Source organism: Pogona vitticeps, chromosome 13 (assembly GCF_051106095.1).
Source record: "Pogona vitticeps strain Pit_001003342236 chromosome 13, PviZW2.1, whole genome shotgun sequence".
Classification (NCBI taxonomy): domain Eukaryota; kingdom Metazoa; phylum Chordata; class Lepidosauria; order Squamata; family Agamidae; genus Pogona; species Pogona vitticeps.
This window is the reverse complement of record NC_135795.1, coordinates 2,009,724-2,024,950: the sequence shown is the minus strand read 5'-3', so window position 1 is coordinate 2,024,950 and position 15,227 is coordinate 2,009,724. Positions and strand designations below refer to the sequence as shown.

The 15,227-nt window shown below is 45.1% G+C and overlaps 1 protein-coding gene across 4 annotated transcripts in view; it reads right to left on the bottom strand.

Annotated features, from left to right (window-relative positions):
• LMF1 (lipase maturation factor 1) overlaps window positions 1-15,227 on the bottom strand; it is a 126,258-nt gene that overhangs the window by 20,366 nt on the left and 90,665 nt on the right. For all 4 annotated transcript variants that reach the window (XM_072982888.2, XM_072982887.2, XM_072982891.2 and 1 more), the window contains 3 exons: window positions 6,705-6,891; window positions 4,893-5,046; window positions 1,597-1,780 (listed from right to left, as the gene is read on the bottom strand). In XM_072982888.2, coding sequence (XP_072838989.2) covers window positions 1,597-1,780; window positions 4,893-5,046; window positions 6,705-6,891 — 525 coding nt within the window. The remainder of the gene's footprint in view (window positions 1-1,596; window positions 1,781-4,892; window positions 5,047-6,704; window positions 6,892-15,227) is intronic.

Here is a 15,227-nt window from a genome sequence, read left to right as displayed (position 1 = left end):
AAATTACAGCAATAAAAGCCGTTTCTTGGAAAGCCACGCTGCACTATGTGAAATGCAATTAAAAGGCACGTCTGGGGCAGCAATTAAGCGACAGAATTGTGGACAAATGACTCTTTGGAGCCAGGCTTTCCGGCGCAAAAACCTTCAAGCGTCTAAAATTTCGGACGGGGCAGTTATTCAAAGATGTGCAAGCTGAAGGGCCCTCCGGCAGCCATGACAGGCTTCAGGCCTACCCCTCTCCACCTGACGCCACCTCGCTCCGGTGGAAATTTCGTCACTTGCCACCGAAGGGGAAAGCGATTTCAGGAAGCCCCAGAGCAGAAGAAAGGGTCAAATATCAAGCTGTGATGAGGTGCAAAGAGCAGCCTGTCACGAGGCGGACGAGAGAGATGGGAAAATGGAGGCCCTGCTTGGCTTTTTTTGGCAGCTTATCAAAAGCTGGCCGGTCTCAGGTGTTCAACTGGCTGCGTTCAACCTCGCACTGTTGAAGGGCCTTCAACCTTGAATGGTATTGAGCTTGGCTTGGAAGAGAATGATGTTGACAGAAAAGCCTAGTGAAAATACAAGAGGCACCCTCGGATCACGAGCCACGTAAAACTAAAGAAAGGGTGTCTCAAAAATCCAGATTCTTGGCATTCTAGCGTCGTACCTCCTGCGCCAACCACCGAAGGTGTTACTTGGAGGTGCAATAGTTGCACGGATGGAGAGATGACCTCCATGGATGTAATCACACAACACCCAGCTTGGTCAACATCATAATATCTTAGAAGTTGTAGTATCCTAGAACAGAGGAGCTGGAAGGGACCCTGTAGATCATCCATTCCAGACTCTGTCATGGAGGCACAGCACGGGAATCAAACTCCCAACCTCTGGGCTCCGCAGCCAGAGACTTAAACCACTGAGCTATCCAGCCATTCTTGTACATGCACAGTCATGCACGCCCATGTGTGCCTACAGGCCCAAGGGCATAGCGTGTTCCGTACATTAGTGGAACTATGGAAATCAGGGCGAAGAGTCTGATTCCCTAAGAAAGCTTCTAAAAGGTTGACAATTTGCGGTGCAAAAAAGTTCTGTTAGCATTGGATAGATGTGACTCCAGTCAGTTGATGGGCTGAGGGACATTCCAGGATCTGCATGCCATTTAATGCAGTCCTTGTGTCCATATGGCATAGATCCCATTTGGCTTACCTTCCTTAATAAAAGAAAGAAAACTACCAAAAAACCTTCCTTGCTCTTTCCTGTCTCCTCCTCCAACCAGGAAGACTTCAATTTTTAACACTTTTTTTCCTAAAAGGTACAGCATGCCAACGCTGCCCTGATAAGCTTACAACAAACTCCTTTGCTTCCTCCCTCTGCCCCTCTCATAGAGGAATAGAGAAAGTTTTTAATTTCCCAATATCATAAGTAGCTAAGCTTAATGATATGGGGAAATTGCGACCGGATAGGGAATTTAAAGCAGCAGGCCCAATTCTGGTTTGGTCGACAGCTTTGGTTTGGTACGGTATGTCATGTGGTCACTGGCAAAAAGAAGCGAACCGGCCTATCCCCACAGCAGACCCAACGCTGGTGTATTCACCCCCTCGGTCAGAGACTCACCTGGAATGCGGCGAACCACATCAGCCAGTCCAGACGATAGTGGTAGGGGCTTATGAGGCAGGGCCTCCTGTTCAGATCCCCAGGCTTACACTTAAACTCATACTCTTCCCAAATGGCAGCAGGGTTATTTGGATCCAGACTGGATGTTCCTTGAATAACAACCTCTGTTCGTTCTTTAGTGATGCTGCAAAAGACAGCAAAGAGCTATTTTCTGAAAACACTAAATATCAGATTGCACGCTAAAAGAAGCGTGCATTTCCTGCTCTTACCTCCCCCCCTTTACACATGAAAATCCTTTGGAGTCCCTGGGGTATCAGACATGCATCATCTTATCATGACCGGATGCTGTCAATTTTAATTTTGGGTGGTGGTTGTTTTCTAGTACGAGTTCTAGACCTAGACTGTTAGATGCTGGAATGTATTCTGTTATGTGGGGTTTATGTTTTAATCTGCAACCCACCCAGAGTAGTGCTTACACTAATGAGATGTCGCATAAATCGAATAAACACAGTGTGCTTCTTCTAAAATTTCAAATAAATAAATAAACAAATAATTGGCAGAAGGTAACATGAGGTAATCTTTGAACAGCAGAGCGGGAAGGGATTCTCTGGATCATCGAATCCAGACCCTGTCAAGGAGGCACCGTGGGGGGGGGGGGAATCGAAGTCCAGATGCCCCCAAACCACTGAGCTATCTAGCCGTTTATCAAAATCAAGGCAAGCCTGAATAAGAATAAACAAGGTCTTCTGGTTTTAATCCCCTTGGTGGAACAGAGGGGCATAGATCAGGGATAGCCAAGTTCAGAAATTTTTTTGGTGGGGAGGCTTCATCCACCCCATTTTCCAATCCCCAGATCTCCAAGTGGTGCATCAACTCCTTTTTTGTGAAAGCATTAAAACTGGGGACGGTACCCCTCTGGAGCCTTCAGGGAGAACCTCTTCTGGAGCTGCACTAAAGGATATGCCCTCTGGTCGACCCCAGTGGTTCCTCACCTTGGATCAATCACCCAGACATTCTTGGACTACAACTCCCAGAAACCCTGACCAGCACAGCTGGTGGCGAAGGCTTCTGGGAGTTCCAGTCCAAGAACCTCTGGGTGACCCCAGGTTGGAAACCCCTAGTCTAAATGATTCTCATCTCTAGTCTAGATCCGTAGTTCCCATAACTTTGGGTCTCCAGATGTTCTTGGACTACAACTCCCAGAAGTCTTCACCACTAGCTGCACTGGCCAGGATTTCTGGGAGTTGTAGTCTAAGAGCACCTGGTGACCCAAGGGCCACCAGCCAAGTCTGATCCATCAAGCCACTTCATCTTCCTTTGGCCCCATTTAGGAGGGTGTTCTTGTCCAGTGTAGGCAGCTGGCGGCTAAAGGCGCAGACCACTTATCCTAATCGCTACCTACCGCTCAACATATTCTTAAGAGTCTCCAGCCAAGACGTCGTGTTGCGCGGCAGGCTGAGTTACGAGAGGTGGCCCACTGCCTGGCGCTTCCCAACACGCTGTAAATCCGGGACACCAAATTACTAATAAAAAGTTTGTTCCTACTGTGCTCTTGGAAATATGTCAGCTTTCACATAATCATATATTCATTATGAGCTGCAATCCTCTTTTTATGGGTTTACACAGGCTGGAATTACTAATGTACTCTAGCAGTGCTCCATCACATGTTCATGGGGGTCTTACTAGCTGTTGAAACAGCAACTGCTGATTTGAAGAGAGACAAGGTGCAGGAAGGGAGGCGGGAGGAGGGGAAGGAGGAACAACAACCCAAAGAAAGCAAACAGCCCCGGCTCCGAAGAAGCCAAGATCATCCAAAGAGGTGCGAGGAAACAACGTTGAAATGGCTCTACCCTTTCCAAATCGGCACCAAAGACTCCGAACAGGTTGGAAAAAAAAAAAAAGAAAGGTCAACCCAGATTTTTGCAACGGTAAGACTGGAGAGAAAGCAGAGGTTTCTCCAGAAGGACCGCTCCGACTATTTGCATGAACTTCAACACATGCAGAAGAATGAGGTAGGGGATCCTTCTGTTGCATATGTTTAAAAGAATAAATGTAGATTCTGCAACTTGTAAATAAATTGCATTGGGGTATTCTGGCTCTCTTATTTTGCTCCCAAACCCAACAAAAAAATTTATTTGTCCGGTGACTATTTCTTTCCACCATATATTATTTACATTCGTCCGCTGAAAACCTGCACACGGCCTCCGGCCGATGGCGAGAGCCTGCAGTGCTGAAGGAAAGGACTTCTTGGTGGAATAGAAAACTCAGTTGTAAATGGTGAAAAGCGCAACCACCGTGTAACTCCTGAAAATGGTGTGGGGTGAGCAAATTTTTTTTACTGTTTTTCTTATTTTCTGCCATTAACTCTGGTCTTGCTGAGTCCAAAGCACTGCAAGGTTTACCCAAGGCTATAGAGTAAACCCATTTCCTTCCACCAAGCCGATTGGATTTTGCCCTGTTTCAGGGTGGGTAGGTTCCAGGGCTCATTTCCAGAGACAGATTCTACGCTGGTGCATTCGAAGCAAAGGACGGATGGATCAGATAAGGGTTATCCAAAGGCAGAGTCAGAAGCCAGTGGAAGGGGAGGTCAAAGGAGGGCAGTCCAGCTACAGGGTCAAAGGCGAACCATGTTCAATCACAACAGAAGCTCATCACCGTGGCAGCAAAGATGGGAAGTTACTTCTTTGGACTACATCTTCCAGACGTCTCTAGCTGCTGGCCATGTTGTCTAGTATGTTTTCCCAAAATCACAACTTTTCCTGCTTCGGAGCAAGAATCAGGGAAGGAGCCAGCAAAAAGCAGACCCCCCAATGCCATTTCCAACCATTCCTTCTCCTTGCCTAAAAAATAGATTTTATGAGTAGAAAGTCCTCAGAAGAGAATATATAACACATCTCTTAATCCTAAAATTATCTTCCCTCTTTCCCAAATTTACTACTTAATGATGGTTTTATTTTGTAATTGGTTCCTGGGATGCAAACACAGAGTTTATATCCAAGTCTGGTTGAGCTTCGAAGGAACTGAGTGTCAGGAAGGAAAACACTGTAATAGCATGAAGCACGTGTTTCCTTTAACGCAGCAGTTTCCAACATCTTGGTTAAACCAGATGTTCTTGGACTGCAACTCTCAGAAGCCTTCACGACTAGCTCTGCTGGCCAGGGTTTTTGGGAGTTGTAGTCCAAGAACATCTAGGTTAGCCAACGGCAGGAACCACTGCTTTAACGTGTGATTTGACCCCATGAGAAACAAGCTGCAGGGATGCTGGAACTGGCACCCTTGAGCTACAAATGTCCTACCTTCCAAACGCTCCATAGGTGTTGACTATCCTGAGAGAGTTGAATGATGTATTCATAATCTGTTGGGAACTAAGTAAGTTGACCACCACTGGGACACTGAGAAAGGCAATCAGGACCCCAAAGGATGCATTCACGACTTTGCGGATGTAACAGCCTGTGGATAAAGCAAAGAGGTCGCCACAAATTAAAAACAGGAGAGGATGAAAAGGTAGAAGGAGAAGAAGATGAAGGAGGCGATCACACTCTTGGTCTAGCAACAGATGTTTCGTAAGCTTAAGAGGTTCAAGGGAACTACGCTGGTAAAAACAAAGCATTGCAGACGAGCAGAAATGATACCCTAAAGATATTTAATGATAGTATTAATATACTGATGGATGGATGGATGGATGGATGGATGGATGGATGGATGGATGGATGGATGGATGGATGGATGGATGGATGGATGGATGGATGGATGGATGGATGGATGGATGGATGGATGGGTTAAAAAGTATTTTTACCCCGCCTTTCTCCTTAAAAAGGACCCCCGTTTATTTATTTATTTATTTATTTATTTATTTATTTATTTATTTATTTATTTATTTATTTATTTGATTTCTATTGTTATAATCATTCCATTGTTATATTTTAGTATGTTTGATATGCTGAATTTGCTTTTATATTTGTAGTGATGTTTTATTGTTTTGTCACACTGTAAACCGCCTTTGGCTAGATGGGTGGTATATAAATTAAATGAATAAATGAATAGTTAGTTAGTTAGTTAGTTAGTTAGTTAGTTAGTTAGTTAGTTAGTTAGTTAGATAGATAGATAGATAGATAGATAGATAGATAGATAGATAGATAGATAGATAGATAGATAGATAGATAGATAGATAGATAGATAGATAGATAGATAGATAGATAGATAGATAGATAGATAGATAGATAGATAGATAGATAGATAGATAGATAGACAGAGAGAGAGAGAGAGAGAGAGAGAGAGATACAGAGATACAGAGATAGAGACAGAGACAGAGACAGAGACAGACAGACAGACAGACAGACAGACAGACAGACAGACCCACTCAAGAGTCTGAGATATGCTCAAAAGGTTCAGATACAGCAGTAGCTTTCCATAACACAATTGAAAAAGGGAAGGAAAGTTTCAAGGAAGCAGACAAATAAGCAGAACTTGACCCTTCTTCTGCCCTGATGCTCACCCCTCACCCTGACACAAACAGCTCATCTCCTGTCTCTGCGGGGGAAGGGCTTTTGTTTAAAGCCCCTCGGATGCTCCCATAAACTGTTTAGTCTAAGAATATTCTGGGAAAGGCATTTGAATCAGGAGGGACACCCCGTCGGGGGCTGACCAACCGGGCAGCTGGGTATTTCAAAAGGGTTGGATTCCTCACATGGAGAGAGACCTAAAAGAAAAACCGAACGCACCCGTTGGATTGGGATGTTCCATGTCGGATAGCTTTACTTCCAAATCCCAATTACTGCCTGATTACCTCTGGGGTCAAGCAAGAGAATTGCACATAGTCCCATTTCTGCAGAATTTGGCTGAGATGGAAGAAGGCCAGGGCAACCCGTAGGAGAACGTGTTGGTACCCAGTGGATATCCTCTTTACTCCAGCGTGGGAAGTTTGCATGGGTGCAAATGCAAAATTCTGGAACCATTTTCCTTTAATGGATCAAAACTGTAGCCCTCGGGATGGTAAAATATTGTAGAACAGGGGAAGATTCTCCTCTGTGAAGCGGACGAAAATTGGTATCGCCATGAGAGAGAAGCAATTTAGGGCTTGAACGGAGGGAGGAAAAGAATGGACTCACCATAAGGCAACAAGGGGTCCGTCCCTTTTGCGTCCTCGTCGGCTTGTATCTCCAGGACTTGGGGCTTCACAGCTCCTTTCTTGGAGCTGAAGAGGAAGCTCAAGGAGGCGTCATCAAAACAGGCAATGCTAGGCACGATGGTCAACCAGTTAAGGAAGCTCAGGTTCCCACTAAGGATGAGGAGCACCTAAAGAGGAAGGAAGAAGGGTCTGTGGGAAGGGTTCAGGGTTGGCTTTTTAGCACCGTACAATCAGTTGCTCGGTTCCTTTGGTTTAAGCTGGCCTGGACAACTGGAAACTGTGGTTCACCAACAGCACATCTGGAACGAACCACAGCTGCCCACCTCAGCCTCAAGAGGTCTAACGCAAGCATGACAAGCTTTCGAATCAGGCTAAAAACAGAAGAAGGTAGGGTCAGGATGAGGCCATGGTGCTGAGCCATGAAGGACACATTCGGAGAGCATGTTCTCTGCAGCCAAGTTCCTGAAGCCACTCACTAGAAAATTGAGTTCTGGAGAAGGATGGAGTCCAGTCATCAACACTAGACTTCCCAAAGCATGACTTCATGATTTATATTCTTGGAAGTTTGGAAAGTTACCTTAAAAGAACAATTCATTCTCACTGCTCATTACAGTGTCTGAAAGGCATTTTATTCTGGTGTCACAATGCTGAAAATGTAATTTACTACTTATTGTGCTGCTTGGTTTTTTTAGTTGTTTTTTTGTTGTTGTTATTTTGGGAGAAGGGGCAAAAGATTGATAACAGGGTGACCTAAAATGCTTCTGAAAATGCTTTACAAGTGCCCTTTCAAAGTAACCAGAAGTTATTTTATTGTTACACCAATAAAATAACTTTGATCTGACGCGTTACATTACTTCTGAAATGTAACACCTAAATAACATCCCAAAAGTAATTAGTTAAAAACAGTTACTTGTAAATCATCGCTACCAAACTGCCTGCCTACCAAAAAGGCCAATGATATTCCCCCCCCTTCCAAGCCTGAAGAGGCTCGGAAGGGGAGGGGGATGTGTATGGATGTTAATTTGGGACATCCCTGAGTATGGATGTAAATTTGGGTCAATCCAAATTTTCTCCTGAACTGGCTTAGAATGCAAAATATTCATAATTTGTGACTTCCTTTGTGGAAATAATTACAGAAGAGATTCTTCTACAAAAAAAATGGACATTTTTCACAAAATCTTGTATTTTGCACGAAAAACTTCATATTTTGCGCAACCAAAGATTTTTGCAAAAAATAAACAGTAGTCTAAAATGTAACTTTTCCAAGCTCTGTCTATGAGGAAGACATAACAGACATTCTCCAACATATATTTAATATTAAATAAAACAAACAAACAAACATTTAGCATCGATGATTTAAGGTAAGTCTAAGGAGTTGATTATTAGATTTGTTAATTTGGTTGCAGGACAGCATTCACTTCAACGTTAAAAGCTGGTGGAGGGAGAGTAGACGATTAAGCAGCCTACTTCATTAGTGTTTCTCAATTAGCTACTCTGTTAAGAACTCCCACTTCTCTTCCTTAATTACATCCCACCAGGCTTTGCAATACAGAGACAATTTTAAGAGAACAATTCCCTGGACAGCCATTTCGACACCGGATCACTTTACTGCTTTGTGTGTTGTCAGCTGGGTGGTCCACTTGCTCTCCTCCCCCTGTTTTTTTGATAATGATTCACCTCCGACTTTCTTGCTCAGAAGCCAGAAGCACAAGAATCTTATTTCTACCAGCTGTCGAGAAAATAAAATAAAAATCGTGGGATTTCGAAAATAACACAAATGGGGGCCTCCCGAGATTCGCTCTGAGGGTGAAATTATGAACCCGACACACTCTTCGAACATGTGTTCATTGGCCTGAAGCAGGCAGATCTTCAAAGGGGATGGGAGTGAAGGAAACAGCACTGTGGAAGAGATAAGTGGGAAAAGCCACAAAATGTGGGAGTACTGGATGAGGTCAATCACAATTCCATCCACTTGCACCCTGTTCCTCAGAGGAAAGTTTCTTTGGAACTTCCCTGAAGCAGGTCAACTTTTCATGACCGGAGAGTATGTTCATTCTTCAGTGGCCTATTTGGTGGGATTCCCCTTGGTTTGGGGTTCTTCTCCCAAAGACAGATAGTGTGGTGTAGTGGTCAGTCTGTTGGATTGGGGAGATCCAGGTCCATTTCCCTATTAAATGAGAGATCCAGATTATAGGCGTTTGGGACATCTGGGTCATGTTCGTGATTTCCAGAACTCAGCTAACATGTAGAACTCATCTACACTAGAAATTGCTTTATCTAGACTACAAGAACCATGATTCTCCATTCTGGGAGTCGTATTTACCTTAGAGACACACACACACCCCCGTCAAAACACCTAAATGTGCACGACAGTTTCATGGTACAGTTAAATCATTGGCTAGCGCCCCACACCTTTGGATGTGAATCCTTGTTTGTCTCTTACTCTCCATGCCTGAGAAGGAGACGAGGTATTTTGAGGCACTCTCAAGAAAAGATCTCGCTCCTCTTTTTTTCTTTTCTTTTTTTGCAAAATTAAGGCAAATTGTGCAAATAACCCGTTAATGTACAGAATTCAAACTGTGCCAACTAACTTCAGCTGGTGAATTTTGCATGCACTTTTAGGAATTAGAAGTGACACCAGACCTTGTGTGGATTGTCTGGAACATTCACCCGGGGTGCCAAAATTTGAAAGGTGCAAAATTTTGCAGCTGGAAGAATGAAAATGTACCCACTTTCAGCATGGATAAAATCCTTGTGTCACCCATGACTGTAGCTTCATTAAAAGGGCAGTGAAATCTTGTGTCCCCAAATCACTAATTCCAGCTTTCATCAGAAGCACTGCCCCCATTTTAAATTAATTAATTAATTTTTATAGCCCCCATCTATCTCCAAAGGCCACTGGGAATGGTTTACAACAAAATAAGGCTATCAAAATACCAATATTTATTTATTTAAATAATAAAATAAAATTTATTTAAATAAATAAATTTTATTAAATTTATTATTTAAATAAATAAATTTAATAAAATTTATTTATTTAAATAATAAAAGCCTAAACATCACAACAATATAGCTCAGCCACCTAAAGTGGTCGTTTGACTAGATAGGCGGGGTATAAATGCAATCAATCAATCAATCAATCAATCAATCAATCAATCAATCAATCAATCAATCAATCAATCAATCAATCATTCCATTTTTGATCCTCGATCCCTCTTTTGATGGCTGCTTGCTTTACATCTCAGAAGCGAACGAGACTGGTTTTGCACAGAACCATTCTGTGCGAATCAGAGAGAAATAGAGACACGCGCTTCCTCCAGCATCGAGGCAAAGGGCGTTGGGAAGCTTGATAGCCTAAATGTATGAAAAGAAAGGTTTCGGCAAGCCTTCTTTACCCCTCGGTCTTCACCGTCGCCCCCACCTTGACTCCGACACATGCAAGAGGGCAGCGAGAAAACTTGTGACTTTTGTGAAACTCCGAATTATAGCTAGTGGGTTGGGAAATTCAGCAGCCCCCCCCAAGGGAAATAGGATACGTGGCCCATCCCCCCCCCCCAGCCTCGAAAACAGGGTGCAGGGCGGAAAAAGCCCTGCCCTTTCCTGGGCCACATAAACCATGACCTCTTGCTCCCACCCCCTTCCCCCAAACTGGACCCGAATTCCCAAGGGAATTCTTTTATTAAGACACAGTATTAATCACGGTAATTGGGTAGCAACCGTAAGGTTATAAAACTACAGAATGCCTAATGAGCAGCAGCTCAAAAGGAGGAGCTGACTTTCTATTTTTTTTTTTTTTTATCTAACAATGTCAGTTTTATGGATTATGACTGGAGTTTTATGAAGTGCGATATGAAATACTGTGGATTCATGACTCTCGCTGGATTAATTTTGGGGGCGGAGAGGGTAGTTTCTCTGCCCCTTGAGCTGCCCCCCGACATTTATTCCTTATGTTTCTCTCCCCCACGCCGTAGGGAGCAATGACACCCCCCCCCAGTGTTGGAAAACGGGCAGGTACCCCCAGGCATCTTTTACAACACCATACGAAACGAGCCCTAATTGCAGGCTGTTGCAGGCATTCGGTAGGTATTGGAAGCTCATATTTTCCTGCCATACGGTGCACGCTTTTCCAGTAGGAGTTGCAAATAAAAATATTTTAAAAATTACAAACTGTTCAATGCACAATCTGGGGGTGGCGGCTGATGTGTGGGCTCTAAGGACTTCCATGGACAGAGCAAGAGTTTGGTGGAATCACAGAATGGTGGAATCTGAAGGGGCCTCTAAGGCCATCAGGGCTAACCCCTTGCACAAGGCAGAAATCCCAGTCAAAGCCTATACAGTTACCCCGCATGACAGTTTTTTCGCTAGACATTGGCATTTTGCGATGGCTATGGCGATTCGCAAAACAGTGATTCCTATGGGGGAATTTCACTGGACAATGTTTGGTCCCTGCTTCGCAAACCGATTTTCACTAGACGACAATTTTGGCAGCTTCCTCCGCGCTCGCAAAATGAATGTTTTCGGGACCTAAGCTTTGCAAGACAGCCATTTAAACAGCTGATCGGCGGTTCGCAAAGCAGCTTTCCTACGCCCGATCTTCGCTAGGCAACGGCGATTCTTCCCCATTGGAATGCATTAAACAGGTTTCAATGCATTCCAATGGGGAAATGCTTTTCGCTAGACGATGATTTCGCTAAACAACAATTTCAGTGGAATGGATTATCATCGTCTAGCGAGACACCACTGTATGACCAATGGCTGTCTGATTTTCTCTTGAGGGCCTCCAGTGCTGGAGCACTCACCTCCTCCCAAGGTCATGGGTTCCATTTTCATGCGGCTCTAACAGTTAGGAAGTTTTTACTGATATTCAGCCTAAATCTGGCTTCCTGGAACTTGAGATCATTATCATATGTCCTGCACTCTGGGAATGCCCCCCAAAAAGCATCTCTCATTCCCATCTGTGATTCTTGCTCCTAAGATAGCTCAGTATGGGGGAGATGGGAGATGGATGGTGCTGCAGGTTAAACCACAGAAGCCTCTGGGCTGCAAGGTCAAAAGATCAGCAGTTCGAATCCGCGCGATGGGATGAGCTCCCATCGCTTGTCCCCAGCTCCTGCCAATCTAGCAGTTCGAAAGCATGCCAATACAAGTAGATAAATAGGTACCACCTCGGTGGGAAGGTCGCAGTGTTCCATATCTAGCCATGCTGGCCATATGACCACAGAAAGCGTTGATGGACAAACTTTGGCACTTTGGCTTACCGAGGGGAATGAGCGCCGGGCCCCTCTAGTCGGACACGACTGGACTTAATTGTTGAGAGGAAGCGTGAGCTTTTACCGACGAAGGAGATGATGGTCTTTCCACCACTGAGCAAACAGGCCTGTCAAGACCAGATTGTGCGGTTTCAGAAGGTGCTCTTGGAAAGAAAGGAAAAAAGAGGGTGGAAAGGAGAAAAAAATATAACTCTGGTTTCCCCCGGCTGCACGTGGAGCAGCAGAGAAGTCCCGAGGAGTAATTTAAGCTGGTGACAGGCTGCAGAAAGCAGTGGCAAACGGAGGAGGCTTCAAACTTTCACAACAGCATACTATGTATATTATCTTACCAAGGGAGGTGAACCCTGCGGTTACACTGCCAAGCCAGTTCCAGGAATTTATAGAAAGTTTTTAAGAAGGAAAAGGGGGAAAAAAGGAAAAGAGAAGAAGAAAAGAGAGGGGGTCTCTCTCTCTCTCTCCTTTAAAAACCAAGAAGGCAAGGATATTTATTGCCCTGTCAAAAGCATGGCTCTTAACCCAAACTCAACGCTTTGGGTATCCAGTTTCCAGCTTTGGCTGTTTTTTTACCGAGGGCTGCCTGCCTCCTTGGGCTCGGCACTCTGCGCCTCTTTCTGATGGCGCTGCACCAAAGGTGTTGAAACCACAATCCATAAAAAGCAGATGGAAGCCCGGGAGGAGAAAAACCGGAGGGGTGGGGGGGGAGAGAGGAAGACATTCATACATCATCCCCATGATCAAGTTTGCAACAGATCCTCTCGGTGTCTGAAGGGAGGCTTCCCCTGCCTGTGATGTACAGGAAGGGAGGAGGATTCGGGCGGTATCAACTGGAGAGAGCCGCCAGACACTTTGGACGATACCGGGGGAAACAAGCCCTCTCTTCTTTTAAGTGATCATACTCAACAGAGACGGGGACATGAGATGTGAGACTTTTGTTTCCAATGACTTGGACTCAACTCCACATCTGGAAACCCACCCGCCTCTCCCTTTTTTTTCTGAGAAAAGAACTCAATTTTAATAGGGACTTGGGACTTAGTACTAAAGACTCAGACTTGGGACTTGACCTGCCTGGACAGGTGAGGGATAATAGATGGAGGTTGAACCCAAACAAGACGGAAGTCCTGCAGGTGGGTGCCCCTAATGTCTGTGGACCTCTCTCTCATTTGGGGGGGGGGTTACTCTCTCTACTAAGGATGAGGTTCGTAGTCAGGGTGTTCTCCTCAACTCAGCACTATCAACGGAATCCCAGGGAGCGTCTGTGGTCCATTCCACCTTCTTCCATCTTAGGCGGATTGCCCAGCTGTGCCTCTTCCTTGACACCGGGTCCCTCACCACGCTGATCCATGCATCATTAGTCTTGAGATTAGACTACTGTGATGCTCTCCACGTGAGACTCCTCATGAGGCTGTTACGGAAACGTCAGCAGGTCCGGAGTATGGTAGCCAGATTATCAGCTGGGGTGAAGAAATATCACCCCTAGCTCCCTCCCTCTGGCTGCCTTACATTGGTTGCCTATTCGTTTCCAGCGGTATAGAAATGAACTCAACCAACCAACTAATAAATATACAAGGCAGAAGATTTTTTTCACAACTAAATCGGCACATTCCCAAACTCTGTTTCTTGTATAACCTGATCCTACACATAGAGGAAAAGGCACTGTAGCACGAAGCTTTCTCCAAATGTGAAGGAAGCGGTAATGAAATCTAGGCCAAAGGTTCGGGAAGTTATTTTATTCGGGCAGAACGAGAGGGGATCCTTGATTGGCTTTTAATCAGACAGGATGGAATACGGGGGAGGGGGGACCTGGAAGGATCCCAACCCACACGGACGTCTTCGCCAAGTTTTTTTGTATTACCAATTATAGAGCAAAACCACCCTATTAGCAATTGGGATTCGTTTTCCGGTCCAGAAATGGAGGAGTTATGTGTACACTGTTGCCATCAAAAGTCTGCCTGTTTAGCAATGAAACTTGTGCAGGAAAACGAAGGGCATCCCAGGGGGAGTCCAAACAAGGTAGATTTGAGGAGCTCCGTGTCACCTGTCCTTTAGAGGGTGACCCCACAGACCAGAGCACGCCAGGCCCTCCTGTCTTCCACGGCCTCCCGGAGTTGTGTCAAATTCATGCTGGTCGCTTCGATGACACTGTCCAGCCATTTCGTCCTCTGCCGTCCCCTTCTCCTCTTGCCTTCACACTTTCCCAACATCAGGGTCTTTTCCAGGGAGTCTTCTCATGAGATGGCCAAAGTATTGGAGCCTCAGCTTCAGGATCTGTCCTTCCAGTGAGCACTCAGGGTTGATTTCCTTCAGAATGGATAGGTTTGTTCTCCTTGCAGTCCAGGGGACTCTCAAGACTCTCCTCCAGCACCATAATTCAAAGGCATCAATTCTTTGGTGGTCAGCCTTCCTCCCAAACCAATGCTTTTAATAATAATATTTTTTTAAAAAAACCACCCACGCCACTTGCTATCAAGAGACGCTCCAAGTGCTGTACAGTAAGGCCACTAATTGGCTCATATCTATCTCATAATTGTGGGACACAAAATCATTTAAACAATCCCCCTTTGCCATATAAGAATCCTTGGCAATGTTTTCCTTCCAACGAAGACAGACCCTCCTATCCAGGTGGGATAGATTTGGGAAAAATGGAAAGAGGAGCAACAGTTGCTTGAGATCTTAGCTTGTCAAGCTTCCTCCTTCTTCATATTAAGGACACGGGACATATGCTTCGTGTGTGTGTGTATGCGTGTGGTTTCCATACAACCAAGCAGCACAAATTGCTTTGACAGCTGAAGAGAACCCCCCAAGGATTCGGCAAAACCAGCATGTTTATGCAGGAATGCCGAAGTGGCAGGAGACGAGCCCAACGTGGATGGCGATCAACCGGGTGGGGGGGGGGGCCCTCTCGAGCAATATTGGGCTGATCTGAGGTCAGGAAATCTGCCGCAAGGCATCCGTGTTCCCACAGCAATGGAAATGGCTCATTGGGATGGCCACCGAAAGGGGAGGGGGAAGGAGGGGAGAGAAGCACCACAAATTTGATAGCAGGCTCAAAAACAATCAAATGAACCATTCCTCCATGACCGTGAAACGAGGTGAATTCTTTCTGGATGTTCTTGTGGGACAGCACCCGACCAGCGAGAGCAAAGACTACGCATTAAACGTTTGATTCTCATTGATTTAGGATCTCTGGTTCCCAGCGAGACTGATCGGCGAGGATTTCCAAGCTACGCAGGGCT